This window comes from Physeter macrocephalus, chromosome 6, assembly GCF_002837175.3.
Source record: "Physeter macrocephalus isolate SW-GA chromosome 6, ASM283717v5, whole genome shotgun sequence".
Taxonomy (NCBI): Eukaryota; Metazoa; Chordata; class Mammalia; order Artiodactyla; family Physeteridae; genus Physeter; species Physeter macrocephalus.
This window is the reverse complement of record NC_041219.1, coordinates 38,935,674-38,956,408: the sequence shown is the minus strand read 5'-3', so window position 1 is coordinate 38,956,408 and position 20,735 is coordinate 38,935,674. Positions and strand designations below refer to the sequence as shown.

The 20,735-nt window shown below is 45.3% G+C and overlaps 1 protein-coding gene across 2 annotated transcripts in view; it reads right to left on the bottom strand.

Annotated features, from left to right (window-relative positions):
* The window catches only part of RFX4 (regulatory factor X4), a 170,335-nt gene that overhangs the window by 72,365 nt on the left and 77,235 nt on the right, over positions 1-20,735 (bottom strand). Inside the window, exons 5-7 of one of the 2 annotated variants that reach the window (XM_024127375.2) lie at positions 8,013-8,074; positions 3,719-3,932; positions 2,204-2,281 (exon numbers count right to left, since the gene is read on the bottom strand). In XM_024127375.2, coding sequence (XP_023983143.1) covers positions 2,204-2,281; positions 3,719-3,932; positions 8,013-8,074 — 354 coding nt within the window. Of the gene's footprint in view, positions 1-2,203; positions 2,282-3,718; positions 3,933-5,512; positions 5,608-8,012; positions 8,075-20,735 lie in introns of those variants that run through there. The other variant, XM_024127376.1, reaches the window with a different exon arrangement.

Sequence of the window (20,735 nt, the reverse complement as noted above, 5' to 3'; positions counted from 1 at the left end):
GCATGGGCTCTAGGTGCGCGGGCTTCAGCAGTTGTGGCACGAGGGCTCAGTAGTTGTGGCTCGCGGGCTCTAGAGCGCAGGCTCAGTAGTTGTGGCACACGGGCTTAGTTGCTTCGTGGCATGTGGGATCTTCCCCGACCAGGGCTCGAACCCATGTACCCTGCATTGGCAGACGGATTCTTAACCACTGTGCCACCAGGGAAGCCCGATATTTTTATCTTCATTTCCAGGATGAGGAATTGAGCCACGTCTTGAATCCAAGCCTAAGCTCCAAGTCTAGCACTTTTCCCGCAGGAGCACTCAAGCCCTCACAAGGTTTCTGGACCATATATTCTGCATCCTAATTGCTGGTGTGCATGCCTTTTTTTCCCCTCAAGGCTGTGTCCTGTCACCCCATTTCTGGGGGCCAGAGCAGCATATGGCACCATTAGATGCCCAACAAGTGTTGGAATTAATGAATGGAATTCAGTGAAGTGAGATGATGATCAAGTTTTGAGATGTATAAAGCTAGATATGAACATAAGGGAGGACTGTCACCAGTTTTGTTGTTAGTACTTTTGTGGCAGACAGGGACAGCTATCCACTAGAGCTCCTCTTCTCTAGTAGTATAAGCTGCCGCCCAGTGAGGGGCCACACTTCCCAGCTCCCCTTACCTCAAGGTGGGGCTGTGAGACCAGCCCTTGCCAACAGACTATGGACAAAAGCGATGCATTTTATTTCTGGGCTGACAAGGTTAAGAAAGGGGATGTCTTCCCCTGTAATCCTTTTCCCTATCCATCAGCTGAACAGAGGACTCCAAGGCTCTAGGGCAGGGTGTGGCCACAAGATGGAAGAAGCCTGGGTCCCTGAACCACCCTCAGAAACCAGCCTTCCAACCAAGGGCGTCCACATTGGATTGTGACATGTATTGTCTCACTGTGTTAAGACTTGGGGCTTATCTGTTACAGAAGCCAGAGTTGTCTTAACCAATCATGAGTCATGGTTTGCCCAGATCTCAGTGCACTGTCTTTGATACATGAGACATAGCCAAACTACAATACGAGAGAAAGCAGTGAGTTTTCTTTCTTTAAAAAGAAAATAATTCCACTTAAATGGTCACTCAAGGAATTTGGGAAATTTAAGAATCTAGTGGATGAAAGTCAAGAGCAGGAAGAATAGTCCTTCTCTGCCAACACGCTGCCACCTCTTCTGGAGCCATGTCTAAGAACCGAGCGACAGCTCACATATGGTGGTACCACTGCTACACTGGGCTCCTGAGGGAACAGTATACAAGCTGCACAAGTACCGGCAAGTGCTCAGCAAGCATTCACTGCCTTATCTCATCCTCTTCCCCTCCATCTCCAACAGCACATGCCCCCCAAAACACACAAAAAGGGAATCTCCAGCATCTTTTTCACCAATAACTACTGATTTTTATAGCCCCTGTAGAGCCTGGGTTATCTTCCCTGAAATTGAATGCCCACACCTGATCCCAGGGTGGTCTTTGGTTTAGGTTTTTTGTGGGTTTTTTTTTTTCTGCCTGAAAGGCATTTTCTTTGAACAGAAAGGCCTCAGGTTTATGGGGTGAAATGTGTGGTTTCCTGCCATCCTGTTGGAAGATTCTTTTGGATGGCATTTTAGGCAAGAAGCTTTTATTGTCTCTTTGGTTATACAACCAGTGCTTCAATCCTCCCTTATTTCTCCTCTCCATTCCTTAACTGTAATATTTTTAAATAAAAATGAAATGAAATTCTTAGATTGTTTGTATTCAAAGATGGCCCTAGTGGCAGTGTTAGATGGACATGGGGACCAGACCTTGAGAATGGAGGGTAACCAGCTCCGAATGCACTGAAGTGGATGAGCCTCAGGAAAAGGTTAAATCCAAAATAAAGAAAAGCTTTCCTTTAGTTTTTCTGAATGTATAATTCTGGGTGTAATGATACCTTGGCAAAACTGTGTTCCCAGGAGGCCAACTGGGCAGGATGCAGTTCACTAGACAGAGCAAGTAAAAAGCCATGCTAACTGCTGTTCACACAGAGAATCTGTAAAATGGGGAGAGTAACAATGCATGCTTCCTAGGATCACTGTGAGGATTAAATGAGCTAATGTACATCAAGGGCTTCCAGAGGGCTGGCAACTAGTAGGGAGCTCATGAAATAGAAGTTAGTTAGTTATCATAATATTTTAATGCAGAGTATTCATAGCTCAACACTTGTTGACCTACCTCATCAAAGTTGGCTCTTATTACAGTGTCCAGTATTCTCTGACAGTGTGTTCTGTACATCATAATAAAGGTAGAAACCTGTGAGGGATGAGGAGGGATCAACAATAAAGGCATACATTAATACATGTTACTTCTGCCCTTGGAATCTCAATTTCAAGTCATTTATTCTCTGTTGAGGGGATGAAATTCGCCTAATTCCTACTCACCCTGCAAGACCCAGTCAAAACTCATTTTCATTAGGTGGGGCCCTCTGACTCTCAGCTCCCTCCTCTGTGCTCCCATAGCACCTGAGTGTGTATCTCCCTCAGAGCACTCACCCTGTGGTACGGAAAGCATGGGTTTCTCTCTCTGCCCCATCTCCACCCCCTGAAACTGTGGACTCTGGGAAAATAAAAATAGCATATTATTCATGCTTGTGTATCCAGCATTTAGTACAGTGCCTGGCACATAGTAGAGGCCTACCGAATTAAATTCTCATCAGCTGAGATACTGAAAAGTTAAAACCCAGCATGTACTCATCAGAAGAGGTACTTTTGCCCAAATCACAAAAAGATATTTGGAAATTCTCTAGAATCTGCTTAGCAAAAGAACTGTATCTCCAGCTCCATTTAACTAAGAATTTTAAAGCAATGGTACAGGAAGTTTGTTGAGAAAGAAAGCAAATTTGAGAAAAAATAAGGATTTATCTAGTTCTTAGATTAAAAGCATTCTTTTCAGGTATTCTTTTTGTTTTAGAACCTAGATATATGTTTTATATAAACTTAGTTTGCTTATGCAAGCATCTGTCTCCCTGCTTGACTGTAAGCTTCCCGAGAGCAGGACTCAAGTCTCATTCACCACTGCAACCCAGTGTGATATGTAGAAACTCATCACCTACTGGCACACTGGGCAGCACAAGATAGGTGCATTAGGAATGTGACCACCCAGGGGAAAGTCTCCAAATCTGTGTTTCCAGTTATTTCTTCCCAATAACCTATGGCCCAAACTATCTGGTTCACTATACCTATAAAATCTTCTTTGTCTATGGGACTATAATTTCACCACATCCTCTGCAACACATGGGAAAATAAACTTTATCCTATATAAAAGCAATCCAGAGGAGGGGGCCCTTGTGAAATGAGACAGTACAACATCATAGATGGGTAGGAAGGTAGGGTAAGATAGATAGGTAGAGAGATAAACTTTTAATTTTACCATAGTATTGGGTTGTAGTACAGTTTTGAAGATAGTTCAGGCAGTTCCCTTATAGCTCAAACCCAGTTACCTCTACCGTTAACATCTTGCATTAGGATGGAACATTTGTCACAACTAATGGACCAACACGGATACATTGTTATTGCCAACTAAAGTCCATACTTGAATCTGATTTCTATCTTTATATTTTTAAACTCACCATTTTGCAATAAAAGTGTGCGTGTGTGTGTGTGTGTGTGTGTGTGTGTGTGTGTGCGAGAAAAAGAGAGAGAGAGAGAGAGAGAAACCACCCACTCCCAGCAACACTTCAGACGTGGTCACCTTCTCCTCTGGCAGACTGGCCGGCAGATTTAGATCTTTGACATTTGGAAACTCTGGCAGCAATGTTCCAAGTTTGGACCGGGGTGAATATGCCACCGTCTGTTTGCTCACTTCTTTCTTGCCCGTCTCGCTCACCCAGGCGGCTCCTTTCTTGGAATACATCACATCATAATATTGGGAGCTTTCCTTCACCGCGATGCCGTAGTAATGATACCTGGGCCACAAAGGAAGAGAGAGAGACCCACATGCACCCTCATCAGGTGGGGGTTCCTGAGCCGCGGGAGCCCAAGGCCAAAGACGGCTGGACCCATCCTCCCTGAGCTAGAAGAGTTAACTCCTCTGTAAGGCTCAACATGTTGGAAGTCTAGAATTAAACCAAAGTTCTATGTTGCCAGCCATCAATCAGACAGGTAAAAATAACCAAAATTGCCTCCTACAGAAAATGTTAAGTCAAATACTTTGCAAAGCAGAAAGTGGGATAAAAAAAATTTCCATTTGTACTTAATCTCTTATATACACGGACCCAAGAAGAAGACTGTGTTTATGACTGCTAACTGTACCACCAACAAAAATTCACCTGGCCTATGTTTTTCTTAATCAATAAATGGCAGTCTTAAAGAACTGTATCTTAAAAAGGATAAACGCAGTGTCTCAGTTGACACTGAATGTAAGACAAAGACCAGGACCTTTAATTAACTCAGAATGGGCTTAGTAACAGCAATGTTTTCAATTAAGACTAATGAGGGATGGAGGCTGCATTTTGTTTGGGTTTTAGCTACAATCTATTGAACACCTGCTATGTGCTGGGCACTTTGGAAAGTGCTTTACCTACATTAATTTGTAAAATAATTCTATGAAATGGGGATTATTATAATCTTTCTACAGATGAGAAAATGGAGGCAAGAAAGCTTAAGTAATTTGTTCAAGGTCATACAGCTGTTTAGGGGAGGAAGCAGGTTTGTCTGACTACAGAGCCACTGTGCTACACTAAGAAAACACACCGCACGGTGGTGTTACAAACTTTAATGTTTGTCAGAGCCGCTTAATGGAGTGTAATAAAAATACAGATTCCAAGGCCCCTTCCCAGACCTAAGGATTCAGAACAGGGAACAGGGGCCAAGAATCAGCACTGAAACGAACACCACAGATAATTCTGATGCACATCCGTTTGAGATCAGCAAGCCTGCTGGGTTAGGCCCCTGCCTTGCATTCCTGGCTCTATAAGACTGCCATTACCTACTAGTGTAACACAGCAGCTAACAAGGTACTAAGTGCTTTACGCACATTGCCCGATTTCATCTCACAAAACCCCTGGGAGGCTAGAACTAATTATTATCCCCATATTACAGACTAGGAAACTAAGACCCAGAGAATTTAAGTAACACACCCAAGATCATATAGTGAGTAAGCAGGAGAGGCAGGATTTGAAACTCTAAAAGTGCGTTTAAGTGCTGAGCCAGTGACTGTCAAATTTTACTAATAATAAGAATCACCTACAAAACATATTAAAATACAGACTCCCAGGCCCTGCTTCCAAAGATTCTGATTTAGCAGATCCAGAGTAGATTTTTACGATCACATGGCAATACTAATGTAAGTCGTTCATGGACCTCACTTTCAGAAATGCTGTACAACGTATTACCTACTCTTTTCTACTCATGGAGATATGGTGGTGACAGTCACGAAATAATACAAAAGAGGAAGCAGTCTGAGTTCTGGGAGAGGCTTCCCAGGGAGAGGAGAGCTGAGCACAGGTAACCTTCCCTCTCCCCGCTCCCCCTTCACTCCTGATACCATTCTGTGATACTTCTGCTTAGTGGGCATATCGCCTCCATCTGAATGCCTCCTGGGATAAAGCACTCGGACCCTCCGAAGGTAGCCCAGTTCATTTTAGGTCGGTGTAGTGATCAGAAAGTTCTTCTTTGTGTCGAGAGCCGATCTCTGTCTTCTGCGCCTTCTACTTCCCAACTGTCATAACTGCCTTTCCACCTGGAGGGCACTCCTTTGGTAGCGGGGCGGGGGCAGGTTCCATTTGCTCTGGAAGCCCCTCCAGGCGGGAGGGCAGTTATGACACGCCTCCCTAACTTTACAAAGTCCCCCCCTTACACTTTCTTAAGATCAAGCTAGTAATAGCATGTTCAGATCAGACCGCTTCTTGATTTTTCAGACTGTACTGTTGCTAGAATTGGCAACTGCAGTGAAGCTAGTGCTCTGACCACTTCTCAGTTTTCTATTTCAGGTCTGTAAGGCACGTCAACACACTCTCCATCAGCCCCCTGCCCCCCCCCCCAATTTATTCTGTCAAAGTAAATTTGCTGAGGGATTTTCTCTATAAGGCCAAGTGGCATGTTGGAGACTAGAGCTTCTTATTACCTTTCGATTGGTTGAAGCGTGAGACCAACCTTGGAGGATCCTTATGGAGAGGATACAATGAAACTGAATTTTTAAAGAAGATATTGCCCAATTTGCCAACCTCTAGGTTAAAGAAAAAGAAAACAAAAAAACAAAAGCAGGCTCTTACATGTAGACAGAAGGAAACTTTCTCCAAACTTATGCAGGATGGGAAACCATGCTGTTGTATCTTTACTACTTTTACTGCCTGTCTTTTACTATCTATCTTTACTATCTATTTGTACACTTTTATCTCAGAAATGGGCAACAATGTATTGGAGCCAGTGACTCTAAAAAGACCATAAGCTGGAGAAAAATAATTCCTTTCCATTCATTCAATAGTCTTCCAACCATCCACTTCTCTGTGGATTGATTTGCCCTTGTGTGCCAAGCACTGTGCCAACCAGCAAACAAATAAGGAAGAATCTGGGTTTTCTACCCTATCCTCTTACCAGGGCTGAAAGCTCATTTTTAAACGAATACTGGAATTTTTCATTATGAATGAGATTTGTTCATCAGAGGAGTCACCCTGAAAAATTATCAGAAATTTATTCCAACATGTCCCTTGCTCAAAAATTTTCTGTAAGTCTCTTTGGAAATTGCCCCTAGGGCTTCTGAGCCACATGAAAAAAATGAGCCTCGTTTATTTTCAGAACTTTACTATAAAGGGTTTTTCCCAAGTTTGATCATCCACTTCCCACTTTCTTTACCTAATTTGGCTCCAAAGTTAAACCCACCCTTGGAGGATGGGAATGTGCTGCCTAGGGATGGCCGGGGGTAGAGTCAGGGGGCAGTACTGGACATGCTGCTTTTGAAACACTTTTAGTGACAAGTCTTACAAGTCCTATGTGGTGGTTGTTTTTTAATAAAAAATTTCATTATTTTATAAGTCAGTATGTGTTGATATGCTACTCAGCATGGTAAAAATGTTTAGAAATGCTGCATAATAAGGCACCCTTTAGTGGAATCAAGGTGTACAGTAGTATAATAAAGGTTCTGACAAGTCCTGCATAAAGGAACCTGTTGAGCTCAGTGCTTACCAAACTTACATGGCCAACAGACCTTCTTCTTGGAACACGTAGTCACTTCCAACAGTTTTTTGAAACACCCTTTGAGGCAAGTCTCTGTAAATCCAGATTTTAGTGAAGCCTGGGCAAAATAGGCAGTCCCTTCCCATTGACCCTCACCTGGGAGACAGGCATCTGCACGGCCTCTCACTCCTCGGGTCACCTCCTCAGTAAGCCCTTCCAGGGCTACCCTCTCTAAACCAGACCAACCTTTTGTTATTCTCTAGGACAACCCTCTTCACAATCTGATGATCTTTTTTTGTCTGTCTTCCCCTGGAGAATACATGTTCCATCCAGGAGGCCGGAAACCTGTTTGCTCGTGTGTCCCCAGCACTTAGCACCATTTATCTGACATGCAGAAAATGTGAAGCAAACATTGGTTGGTTGGTTGGTTGACCGAACGGAGGAATGGGAAGCAGTACACCCTGGGTACCACAGCATGGCTGGAGCTTTCCATCCCATCTCCCTTGCAGGGATTGGTACAGGGTTGCTTCTCTGGCAGACTGGATACTGTCAGAGTAGAGAGTTTGTTGACTAAAACAATCCAAGTAACCTGGAGATCGGTCAAAAACCGCAAGGCGCTCCTTTTAAAGAATGCCCAAGACTCTTTCACAAAAACAACTAAAGGCAGGGTGGCACCATGTCGGATTCCTTAAAGCAGCTGGACTTTTGGACGGCCTTTCTCTCAGGGCTCCTGGGAGAGGGGGCCACTCCCGCCAGCCACAGACTTCCCCCCGGTCCTGCGGACTGAGCTCAGGATGAAAGGCCTGGGGTCCGGACCTGACTGGAGGCCCGTAGACATGCACTCTGCAGGTGGAAAGGCTGTCGGTGCTTACTTTGACTGTCCTCGGGTCCCGAGTCTTCTGGTGGTTAACTGAGGAAACTGCTGCCTTATGATCTGTAAGTCAACACAAGAATCAGTTACGCACTGGGAAAAGCTGGGAGCACAGTGATGGAGTTTACAAACAGAAATCTAAAGAATGAAGGAAAACATAGACCCTTGGTTGTGATGAATTATTAGGAGTCCAAGAGGAACCCCGAGAAGACCACTGGTGCTGGGGATGCCGGGGGGGAGCACCTGAGTGACGGTGGGGCTCTGGATCCTCAGGGGGGTCTGACTTGGCCGCTCTGGGCTCCACCCCCCTCCTCACAACGTAGGCAGTGTACGCTTTCATCCAGAACCTGTCACCCCCGTTTACAGCCCTCCAAAGGCTTCCGCCGCACCTGGTACTCACCCCCACCTCAGCCTCTGTAACCCGGTCCCTGCTTACCTCCTGGCCTTCCTCTCCTCCGACTCTTGTCCTTCCTCACTGGATCCCAGCCACACTGGCTTGCTTTATATTTTATTTTTTCCCTGTTCCTGAAACATGCCAGGCTTCCTCCCCCACTGGGGGCCTTTGTACTGCAGCTCTCTCCATCAGGAATGCAATTTCACCCAGATCTGCACAAGATTAGCTCCTTCTCCTACAACATTCAGGCCTCTGGGCACCCAGAGGCCTTCTCCGACCAGCGGGTGCAGAGCAACACAAGCAACACAAGCAGCACCGCAGCACGCGACCCTGCTTTCTGTCCTCCTCTCCGCAATCTCCGCAGTTGTCTCGCTCGCTTACTCTCTGAGTGCTTATTTCACATCTCCCCCCACTTGAACATAAGCTCCACGAGAGCAGGGACCTGGCCCAGGGCACATGTGAAGAGCTCAGTCCATGTTTGGTGAATGAAGGCGTGAAGCCCGACCCCTGGCCTGGAGAGTACCCTTTACTCATTTGCCAAGTGGACGACGCTAAGTGCTGCTTCCCAGGACAACCACGTAGATCTGCCAGAAACCTAGGAGGAGGGGCCGTCTGCCAAGGTGAAAACACAACCAATGGGCCTCTTTCTTGGTGTGTACAGCGATGGTGTTTGTGAACAGGCAGTACGGTAGAGGGGTTCTGTGCAAGGGCTTTGGAGCTCGATTACCTGATTACCTGGATTCGATCCAAGCTCAGCCATTTGTTATTCCGGGGCCCTTGGGCGAGTTATTTAACATTCAAATGACTCAGCTTCCTCATTTGTAAAATGGGAACGATACCTACCCCTTCCTCAGAGAATTTTTGTGAAAATTTTAAAAAGTAAACGTATGTAAATAATTAGCAACAGTGCCTGGCACTTAGTAAGGGTTCAATAAACATTGCCCATTATGACCAGTGATTATCCCGATGACTCATTCATTCCCTTTTATTACCAGGGATGTTTAAGTCTAGCCATACTCTTCTAACTCCCTTCTCTTCTAATACAGCATCGAGCAGGCAGGTGTGGTCAGAGAGAGGGAGCCTGCACGCTGTCCTTCATAAGAGACACTGCTGCTGATCTCCCACTGGCAGGGCATGAGTGCCTTCTCAGAGGTGGGGACGAATCTCTACTGATCCACTGACACCCTCTTCCAAGCCTTTCCTGATCCCCTGACCAGGTAAGAGCTCTTCCTTCTCCAAACCGCTGCACCTGCTCCTTCCAGTCTGCGACCAAGTTCCACCCTCCCTCTATTGTGACTATATCCTGATTCTCCCCACATCTCCGTCTCCATCGGTCCCAGGGCCATAATCTCACACCTGGATTGCTGCAATGGTCTCATTGCCCCTGCTGCCAGGCAGGCCTCACCTCAACCACTCCTTCATGAAGACTCCAGACAAAGTCCAAACCCACCAGGTTCTGCCTTCATTCCAGCTCACCTCTCGTCCTCCTCCTCCTCCTCTCCCAATCCCATGAAGTATTGAAGGGTATTACCGCTTTTAAAAAATGTGCTAAACTGAAGAGCCAAAAAATGACCTTTGCCTCTTCCTTCTATTTGAGCATCAGGCTTTTTCATCTACCAAATGGGGATAATGACACTGTTTCAACCTACCTTCCAGGCTTAGAGCAGGGTCAAAGGAGTTAGGGAGTGGACCTAGGGCTTTGTCAGCCAGGAGTAGGAGGAGGATGGAGGGTAGGAGATCCACCCCAGTGGAATTTCATTGGCCGGATGGGTAGAGAAGAGGGACCAGCTGCCAGGGAGGGCCCCCTCTGCTAACACGTCTCTGCCCCCCCCTTGATGTCTTCCAGGAGCATCACCCTTTTCTAGCACATTCTCTTCATCGACAGAGGTATCTCCTTCAATCCTTTGATGGCTCTTCAGAGGATTCTCAGAAAACCCAGTTCCCAGGCTTTTGTGGTTATCTTATGGTCTCCCAAGCAATATATTTGCGTGGTTAGAATCTTTAATTCCATTTGTGAAAATACTTTTTCTCTAAAAATATTTGATGGCCAAATCCTCTCCTCCTCCTCCAAAAAGAGAGAAAGGTCATTTCAAATAAAGCACGAAGAGGAAGGGAAGCCTGTTAGGAGTTGGGGGTGGGGGATGGGTGGAGGCCCTGCTGCACCACATCACTCTCTGCCCAACTGGAGGTCAAGACTTTTCCCACTCTGAGCAAAGAAAGCTGTTGCAGACACAGCACCTCCTCCTTCCAGCCGCAACAAAAACCTGTGGGAAGGGAGTTTGCTTTTTTTTTTTTTAAGTGTTTCTTATGGGCTACAAATTACAAATTATTCTCCTTTCCTTTCACCAAATAATCAGCTGGTCCCTGAATCTGAAAGCCCAGCACAATTTAGTTTGAGTCTCAAAATGCAGGGTCGGTTCAGCCCTGCTAAGGCTGTTCAGCTTTTAATTTCTGGAGCAAGACTCAGCAAACAGTCAAACACTTTTGTGGAGCTGTGAGAGTTGAGCTTCACTGTTTGATAAATGGGCAGACGGCAGGCAGCCCCTCTTTCTTTTTTTGTATGGATTCAATGAAGCCTGCCTAAAGAACACCCCATGCTGTTCTAGCTACTGATCTAACATTCCGCAACATCCCAGCCTTCCAAATTCCCTTTAATTACTCAGGAATCCCACCCTCTGCTCTTTCAACCTGGGCAGACGGGGCTGGGGTCTCCATGGGCCAGGGGTGGGACGTGGAGAAGCTCTGGGGAACCAGTCTCTCCGGGGCTGCTGGCATTCTTTTTTAGGTGGTGGTCAGGTTATTCATCTCTTCCGTCCGTTCTTCTCTCCATTAAACACATGGCTCCAGGTGGAAGGAAACTCAGCACGCAGGCTACCCTGACATAATTTTGTGGTTGTAGTTTTTTAAGAAACATGAGTGAGTTTGGGGCAAACGTTCCTGAAATGGCATCTTCAAACCACAGGACTCATTTAAGATAAGGAAGGGGAAGAGTGAGAAGAGGAACTGACGCCCATTGGGCATCAGTGGGCACCATGCACTAGACAAAGTATTTTACTCTCGGTATTAAATTTATCCTAAAACCACACTGGAGGAGAATATGATGGTCCCCGTTTCACAAATGAGGAACTGGGGTCTAGGGTGATACAGGCTGCTCGGATTCACAGACGCCAGCAAGTAGAAGCAGCAGAGATCCAGTACCACTGTCTCCTGTTCATCACTTTCACCGACACCCAAGGGAGCCAGCAAGTGTCCACTGACTGTGCATGAAACCCTCAGCATTCTCTGCGGGTGTCACCTCAAGAGACACCTTCAGAGCCACATAGCAAAGCCATTCGGCCTCATTACTCTACAGAGAGGCCTTGTTTGACTTTGACCCCAAGTCGTATGGTCTTGATCCAGCTTGATCTCCAAACATAGTCATCAGGGATGCTCTGAAAAAAGGCTTTGGGTTGTTCCCAAAAATTTAATCCACCCTCAGTAGGCAAAGATTTGCCACCAACAAGAACTGATCCAAAAGAAGTTCCAGTGTAATGGAATAAGTGGATATTCTCCCACACTCTGAGGGAGACAAACTCGTGTATACAAAGAATCAAGTATGCTTAAGACAGTTTTAAAACAAGAGCTCCCGGTCTTATGTCAGAGGTCATTTGGGTGTGGGAAAAAGAAAAGGGGCTTTTCAAACAGCAAGAAATTATAAATTCAGTACAATGGCAAGTACTTATGCCTTCTCTTAAAAAACACACACAACAATTTTTTGAACAAGAGATAGAAATGGTTAGGGAAAGAGGTTAAAGGGATTCTAACTGTCTCAACTTAAGTCTGAAAGTGGGGTACTCACTTTCTTTGCTGGCAATAGACCTTGTGCCGTTTTCAGAGAAGAGAAAATAATTAAGCCTGGTAGTATAAATAAGTTTTCCTAAACACTTTCCCTCAATGCTACCATCTTGAAATGGGTGTCTGCCAGAGTAATTTTACTATGCTGGTATAACTCTATCCATTTAACAATTTGGGGAGGAGAAACACCTACTGGGTGCCAGGCACTGGAGGTTGAGGTGGGTTCTACCCCGCTGCAGGTTCCACAGGAAATTCCACACAAGAAATTTTTAAAAATTACAAGAAATTTACATCTAGAACGATGAGACAGGAATGGAATTTCAAATTATGCATATGGATTGATGAAAGATTCCGAGAAAACCCCCATGGCTAGAGAGGTAACAATCTGTTGCCCCCGATAAGTACCGTGGGTAACAATTCCAAGAAGTCCAAAAATCCATATGTGAGCCCAGCATTGTCCTTGGGGTGTTGGGATGATGTGTCATGTCTGTGAGTGTGAGAAGAGACAGTCATCATACACCCATTTAGCTAGAATGTGGTGAGTTACATAAGATAGAGGTTAAGTCAAAAATGGAATAATTCTGAAGATGATAATACGAGAGGGTGAGGGTGGTGATGGTAACATGTGTGCGATGCGGGAAATTTTTAGAACAATTGTTCTCAAAATTGTTCAGAAGGAAGAACAGCTAGGAAGGTTGAAACATTCATATGTTAGTGATGATATATTAAAAACATGATGTATTAAAGTCATGAAATGTTGCGATGGTAAACTGAAATCACAATTATAGCTAAAGTGCATTGAGTGTTTATACTTACCGGGCACTGTGCTAAAGCAGCCCTTTTAACAGTCATTATCTCAACAGTCCTCAGGTGGCTGGTACCATGTCCCCATTTTAGAGAGGAGAAAATTGAGGCTCAGAGCTATTAAGAAATCTCCTGAGTTCACACAGCTGGTGAATGGTGGAGCTGGGATTCAAACCCACACAATTTGATTTCTGAGCTTTTACACTGCACATTAGTAAAGACATGTGAAATAACAAAATATGGAATCTGGTGTGAAATCAGACATTCTGACATCACAGCAGATACTAAGGGTTAAGAAAAACATATGCAAGAATTTAAAGTAGAAGGAAACTGTCCACGTGCTTAATTTTTTTCCTTGCAAATTGAGAAAAGACCATCCCTGAAGAATACTAAAGATGCCTCAAGAGTACCTTTATCTCCCTCTGTGCCCCTCCCCAGGTACGCAAGCAACCTGGGGTCAGGGCAGATTGTGAGCGCTCTTGAGGAAGAGGGCAGTCATGTAAAACGAGAGGAACCTTTAGCCTTATCTCTGTTCCAGGCATATGTGGGTGACAGAAGCATAGGTCCCCAGAGCACTGTTGTCTGTCTGTCTGTCTGTTTGTTTCTTGCATTGCTCAAGCATGGGCGGCGGGGAGGAAGGAGCCACATATTCAAGGAAGCAACACCCACAGCCCAAATGGCTAAGTACCTCAAGCCCTCACGGGGAAAAGGCAGGATATAAATAAATTCAATTCATACAAGTACATCTGCCGCCCCAGATTCCCTTCCTCCTGTCTCCCTACCTCTTACTGGGGGAGCGGGTATCCCTGCCCAGCAGGTGGCATCCACTGGTCTCCCCCCTTCCCCTCAGATCCAGCCCTGCCACTACACATCAGACCTTGGGAAGCCCACTCAATCTCTGACTTTTAACGTCCTTGTCTGAAAAATGAGAAGGTCTCACCAATAGATCTCTAAGTTCCCTTAATAGATTAAACTTCTTTACACTGAGGTGTTAGTAACTGGTAAGTATTAATGAATTATCCTGCTCTTTTGTAGTTGCATTTCCACAGACTTAAACGAAAGGAATTGAGGATTTTGAGATATCAGCAAGCCTTCGGGGGAGGTGTATTTGAGAGGTTAAAGGGCCTCCCCACATATTCAAGTCGCACTGTGTCACAGCTGTCTAGTTGCCTATCCATGAATCAGCCTCTTCCTGACAAGCTCAACAAATCTTTGACCATAAATCATGTTACCCCACACAGTCTAAGCTAGTCACTTGGTGCCACTTATGTTTCCTTCCATGGGCTCCACATTTGAGAGTACACCCTGCACTCTCTCAGGATCCTGGGTTCCATTTTATAGTCGTGACCCATAAAAGGACACATGGAGAGAAATGAGTGAAGGTGATCAAAAGGTACAAACTTCCAGTTATAAGATAAATAAGTCCTGGGTTGTCATGTAGAGCATGCTGACTATAGTTAATATTGTATCGTATGATTGAAAGTTTTAAGGAGAATAGATCTCAAAAGTTCTCATCACAAGAAAAAAAAAGTGTAACTCTGTGTAGTGATGGATGTTAACTAAATTTATTGTGTTGATCATTTTGCAGTACATACATACATCAAATCACTACGTTGTACACCTAAAACTAATATGATGTTAGATGTCAATTGGATCTCATTTTTTTTATTTATTTTTTTATTTTTATTTATTTTTTTTTTTGTGGTATGCGGGCCTTCCTCTGCTGTGGCCTCTCCCGTTGCAGAGCATAGGCTCCGGACACGCAGGCCCAGCGGCCATGGCTCACGGGCCAAGCCGCTCCGCGGCACGTGGGATCCTCCCAGACCGGGGCGCGAACCCGGTTCCCCTGCATCGGCAGGTGGACTCTCAACCACTGCGCCACCAGGGAAGCCCTCATTTTTTTAAAAGAAAAAGGATACGTGGATTTCTGAAATGCCCTTATGTGGATAAAATGGCTAGTTGTCTGCCCCTTTCCCTTTCTAACCAAACTCTAATTTTTTATTCCAGGAGGCGATGGACTACATTTTCCTGCCTCCCTGACAGCCAAGGGCAGACAGTGAGACAAAAGGGGAAATCACTGGGCAGGGCTCTGAGAAAGCTCCTAAAGACAGCTGACTCAGCTGGAGTTTTGACCTTTCTCTCCCTACACCCTGTTTTCTACTTCTTGCCTGGATTCAGACTTTGTTGTCCAGCAGTCACTTTAGACCATGAGGTGACCTAGAAATTAGAAGCCATCTGCTAAGAATGGCAGAGCACAGAGAGAAAAGGAGCTCAGGTCCCTGATGCTCTTAGAGAGCTGTTATACTAGCATAGGTTACCTTCTTTTAGACTCATTCTATGTGAAGAAAAGTAAAACCACAAATTTATTTAAGCCATTGTTCGAGAATGAGGAGAGGCGTCTTTTACACACAGCCCCAATACAATTCCTAACTGATACACCTTCTGATTTCCACCCAGGATTTACCTCATAGGAAAGGTTCCAGTGGCCCTGGAATCAGCTATCTCATCTTTAAACAGGAACAAAAACGGCATCTAGTTCACAGGGCTGTGTGAGGATTAAATGAGGTAATATATGCAGAGGGCTTGGCCCAGTGCCTGGCAAAGAGTCAGTGTTATTGTCATTATGATTTCTCGTTGAAAAGTGTTTCCAGTTCATATGGTAAAGATCCTCACACCTTTGTAGACTAACTTCCCCACGTGATAGATGGAGGGACTGAGGTTCAGAGAGGGAAATGGAACCTGTCCAGGGTAATACAGAGAGTAAGAGTGATAGATCCTCAAATTCAGGGCCCCAAACCTGGCATTATTGGAAACTCCTCGCCTACTGCACATGGTGGACCCTCAGTAAAAGTTTGTGGAAGAAGACATTCTTTTGCCTTTAATCCTCCACCAGAATGCCTGTTACAAATGCATGGAAAGCAATCCACTTAGTAAGAGATATTCTCTTAGCTCAGAAATCTGAGGTCCAGTTTTTCTTTCCGAAAACGCTTAGCTCTTGCTAAGCACAGTAGTGCTCCATCTCTGGGCAGGTGGAGTTTTTAGTTTCCAAAAGACCGGTGGAAAAGCAGGAGATAGAAGCATTTGGTGAAACTGAAACATTCGCTTCAGCTTCCATGGATCTCGCAAGTCTGCAGGTTAGGAGAAGGCAATACTGGGTACCTAGAGGTACTCCAGGATTGACCTGGTTCTCAGGCTGCCCTCACTCCCCACCCCGAGGAGGCAGCAGTTTCCTCCTCTGCATCCCTCCGATCCTGGGTGTTCATAGCTCAGGGGGCACATCTGCCATCTTGCTTTGAAGTTTCTCACATGCATATGCCCCTTTGCAGCCTCCTCCCCTAGAGGACTCCATTTCCCATCTCCTGAGATAAATGCATACCTAATAAATGCATACCTAAGGTTCACTTGGGTGAACCCAAATGTTGAGGGGGAAGCAGAATGGGAAATACTGGCAGGGGGATTCCCAGTGCCTGGAACACCCTGGGGGTAAGATCTGAGGGGAAATTTCTCAATTGCAGTGACCAGCGCACTTGACCCCGAGAGACAGAGAGGCCGAGACTTCACTCCCAAATTTGATCATATGGAGGTGTCCAGGTGGCTGCTAATGACAACACCAAAGTCAAAAGGACAACTGTTTACACAAAACCTGCCTCTACACATACCGACCATACCCCCAAAATAAGTTGCTCTGTGTAAATGAGACAGTTAAGTACATGGACTCTAGAGTCAGACTTCTCAGGGTCACATTCTGAATCACACATCTACTTACTGGCTGTTTGACCTTGGGCAAATTACCTAACTTCTCTGGGACTCAGTATACCCATGTATGAAATGGGGATAATAGTTTCTACCTCATAGAGTTGTTTGGGGGATTAGACAAGGTTGACATATGTCAAGTGCTTAGAACAGTGCCAGGTAATAGAAAGCACTATGTGTTTGTTATTTTTATTAATTTTATTAAACATCTGTGAATGCTGCATTCATAATTAGATATAGCCAGACACTTCTAATATCTGTTAAAAAGAATTGTCTTTAATAAGCTTGGGTAATTTATCTGAGTATGATGTCATGTGTTGGCCAATTCTGATATTACCTTGTGTTTGTTTCAATTTACAGTTCTGTTGCTCTCTAAACATTTATTTCATTGCTTTTGCTGGAGAACTAGGGGTATCATTTTGGAAGTGTTTTTTTCTCACCCTGACAAGCCTGGAGGCACCAGTAGCAGGAAGGAAAGGTTAGGGAAGAGCAGAAGGTCAGACCACTCTCTCCTCCCTCACTGCAGATCCCCAGGCCACGAGTGGTCAGTCCTGAGGTGGGGGGGGAGGGGAGGAGTTTTCAAATGGATGAGAGACTGCAGGTTTCAACTAGAGCACCGGACTGGACTTTAGTGTCTACAAGAGCACCTAAATTATTGAAAAGAGGCTTGTTTTTGGCTTTTTATTTTAACATCTTTATTGGAGTATAACTGCTTTACAATGGCGTGTTAGTTTCTGCTGTGTAACAAAGTGAATCAGTTATACATATACGTATGTTCCCATATCCCCTCCCTCTTGCGTCTCCCTCCTTCCCTCCCTATCCCACCCCTCTAGGTGGTCACAAAGCACCGAGCTGATCTCCCTGTGCTACACGGCTGCTTCCTACTAGCTCTCTATTTTACATTTGGTAGTGTATATAGGTCCATGCCACTCTCTCACTTTGTCCCAGCTTACCCTTCCCCCTCCCCGTGTCCTCAAGTCCATTCTCTACGTCTGCTGAGGCTTGTTTTTATAATCAATAACCGAAAAGCTATTAAACCTGCCACAAAACAATCAGGGTCAGGGAAGGGAGTTTGGCCCGTAACATGGTTGAGGAACAGAGCAAAGCCATTTTCTGTTTGCACATCACCAAGGTGGGCCTGTTCCATACCCGTCACACTCGGGGAGGCTCCTCTGGGCTTCTCTAAGAATAAAAGCGTAACACGAGGCATTCAGAGAGCTGGTCAGAACCCTCCAGCATAAGGCCAGAGCCACAGGGTGAATCCTCAGCAGAGAAGCAAGAGCAGTGAGCAGCGGGAGGTCAGCTGGAGAGCACAGCCCCTCAGCCAGTGTGGACAGAGATCCAGGGGGTCTCCCCCCACACCCACCACTGGACCCCTTTCCCCCAGCGTCTGGGTGACGATCACAGCACAGGACACTGATAGCTGGGAGGAGCCTTCAGAGAGCACCAGCTGGTCAAAGACTCCTGTTGCCTTTCCTCTAGAAACCCTCCCCCTGTCCCCCTGCCCCGACCCTGGAGGAGTCAGAAGATGAGAGAAAGAGTCCCCCCTTCCCTTTCACAGAGCAAATTCGGAGGCACGTGGGGGGAGGTCTGACTTCCACGTGAGATGGAAGTTTTAAATTGGACAGAACTGGGCTTTTTCATAGCTGAGAATGAGTTTTAATATTATATGTAATAAAATATATAGATAATACTACAGTATATAGCTATACATATATATTAGTAACATCATATATATATAGTAGTTCAGACAGTGATAAGTGCTATAAAGAAAAATAAAGTATGGTAAGAAGATAGAGGAGTTAGAACAGAATGGAGCCAATTTTAGAAAATAGCGATTTCTTCCACTGACAGAGAACTTTAAAGTTTTAAAAAACATTCTCATAAGCACTGTCTCATTTTATCCCTAGAGTAATTTGGGATACTTCCCATCTAAAGGTAAGGAAATGGGAGCTCAGAAAAGTTAAGTGACTCCAAGTTGGGTGACCTTTCATCACCCCAGCCAACAGCAAAAGCAGGCACAAGAAGTTAGTTCAGCTAGCAGCCTCAGCATGCTCTGCAATTCCGAAATTAATTCCAGGACCCAAAGTCAATACAACATTACTGGAAGCTAGTGCTTTGGGAGCTTGCCCACGGTGTTGGAGAGGGGATTTTTATTTCAGATATTACTTGCAGCAAAGCAATCGCTGCCATCTACTTTATTAAGAACAGGATCCCAGCCAGGCGACATGGGGACAGCTTTACCACTGATGACTGTTTCACCTCAGCCCACTTGCAAGCCAGGTGGGAAGACGACCACCAATCTAATTTTTCTCTAAAACCTAAGCTGAAATAGTGAACTTTGCCTGTTCTGAGTTAAAAGTTCAGAGATGAATCATACGTTTGGATGGATCGGCTCAAAGGAAGACTGTCCACGATTACACTCCAAGGTTTTACAGAACTAGTCTCTTTTTCTCAAGGAGATGGCAGCTGCAGTGTGCTGGGAGCCCTCAGGAAGGGAAAATGTGTCTGGGATTTCAATTCAACAAGCTCAATGCGAAAACCCTCAGCAGGTACCTTCTGTCCTCCGTGGCTGGAAGGACAGCCCCAATTTCCAGTGCACTTGAAATCGATGGCAAGGCAGCTGCAGAGAGCTTTTGCATTTGTACTTTTATTTCCATTACAGTATTTCCTTGCTTTGGGACTGAAGATAAGATGGAGTTCGGATGCTTTTTTTTTTTTTTAACATCTTTATTGGAGTATAATTGCTTTACAATGGTGTGTTCGTTTCTGTCGTTTCCGCTTCATAACAAAGTGAATCAGCTATACATATACATATACATATATCCCCATATCCCCTCCCTTTTGCGTCTCTCTTCCACCCTCCCCATCCCACCCCTCTAGGTGGTCACAAAGCACCGAGCTGATCTCCCTATGCTATGTAGCTGCTTCCCACTAGCTATCTATTTTATTTTTATTGATTTATTTTTTCACACCTTTATTGGAGTATAATTGCTTTACAATGGTGTGTTCGTTTCTGCTGTATAATGAAGTGAATCACCTATACATATACATACATCCCCATATCTCCTCCCTCTTGCATCTCCCTCCCACCCTCCCTATCCCACCCCTCTAGGTGGTCACAAAGCACCGAGCTGATCTCCCTGTGCTACGTACGCGGCTGCTTCCCGCGAGCTATCTATTTTACATTTGGTAGTGTATATATGTCCATGCCACTCTCTCACTTCGTCCCAGCTTACCCTTGGATGCCTTTTTAAATGACTATTTTGGAAGCACCTGGCACTGTAATTCTTCTTAGAGAGGAAACTTATTATTTGGGAAAATATTCTGAAAAGCCATTTGGATTAAATGAGACTTGTGGGCATAGATGTCAGCAGGAAGCGAGGACTAGAGAATAGAGGAAATTTGGTGGAGGTTGTCCCAAGGAGGAAGGAGAGGGAGAGTGCAGGGGGCAGCAGGAGGCGGTAGAGGAGGACAGGAGGGGCAGCAGAGCAGAGAGGGCGGGGACCAGCTGTGGGGAACTGGCAGGAGTAGGGCCAGGGAGCGTTGTGAGATGGGGACGTCTGTTCCATGGGACAATGCTTGGGATGTAAACCACCGCTGCACACTTCAGTCTACTAGGACGCTTTAGTCTACACGGGCGCTTTCTGTGAACTGCCTTGGGCAAAGCAAAGAGGACCCTGAGTTTCATCCCTAGCTCATGATGGTACAGAACAGGGCTGCCCACTAGAACTGTCTGTGGAGATGGAAATGTTTTATTTGCACTGTCCAATATGGTAGCCTCTAGTTACATGTGGTTACTGAGCACCTGAAATATGGCTAGTGTGACTGAGGAACCGAATTTTTTTTTTTTCTTTTTTCTTTTTTTTGCGGTACGCGGGCCTCTCACTGTTGTGGCCTCTCCCGTTGCGGAGCACAGTCTCTGGGCGCGCAGGCTCA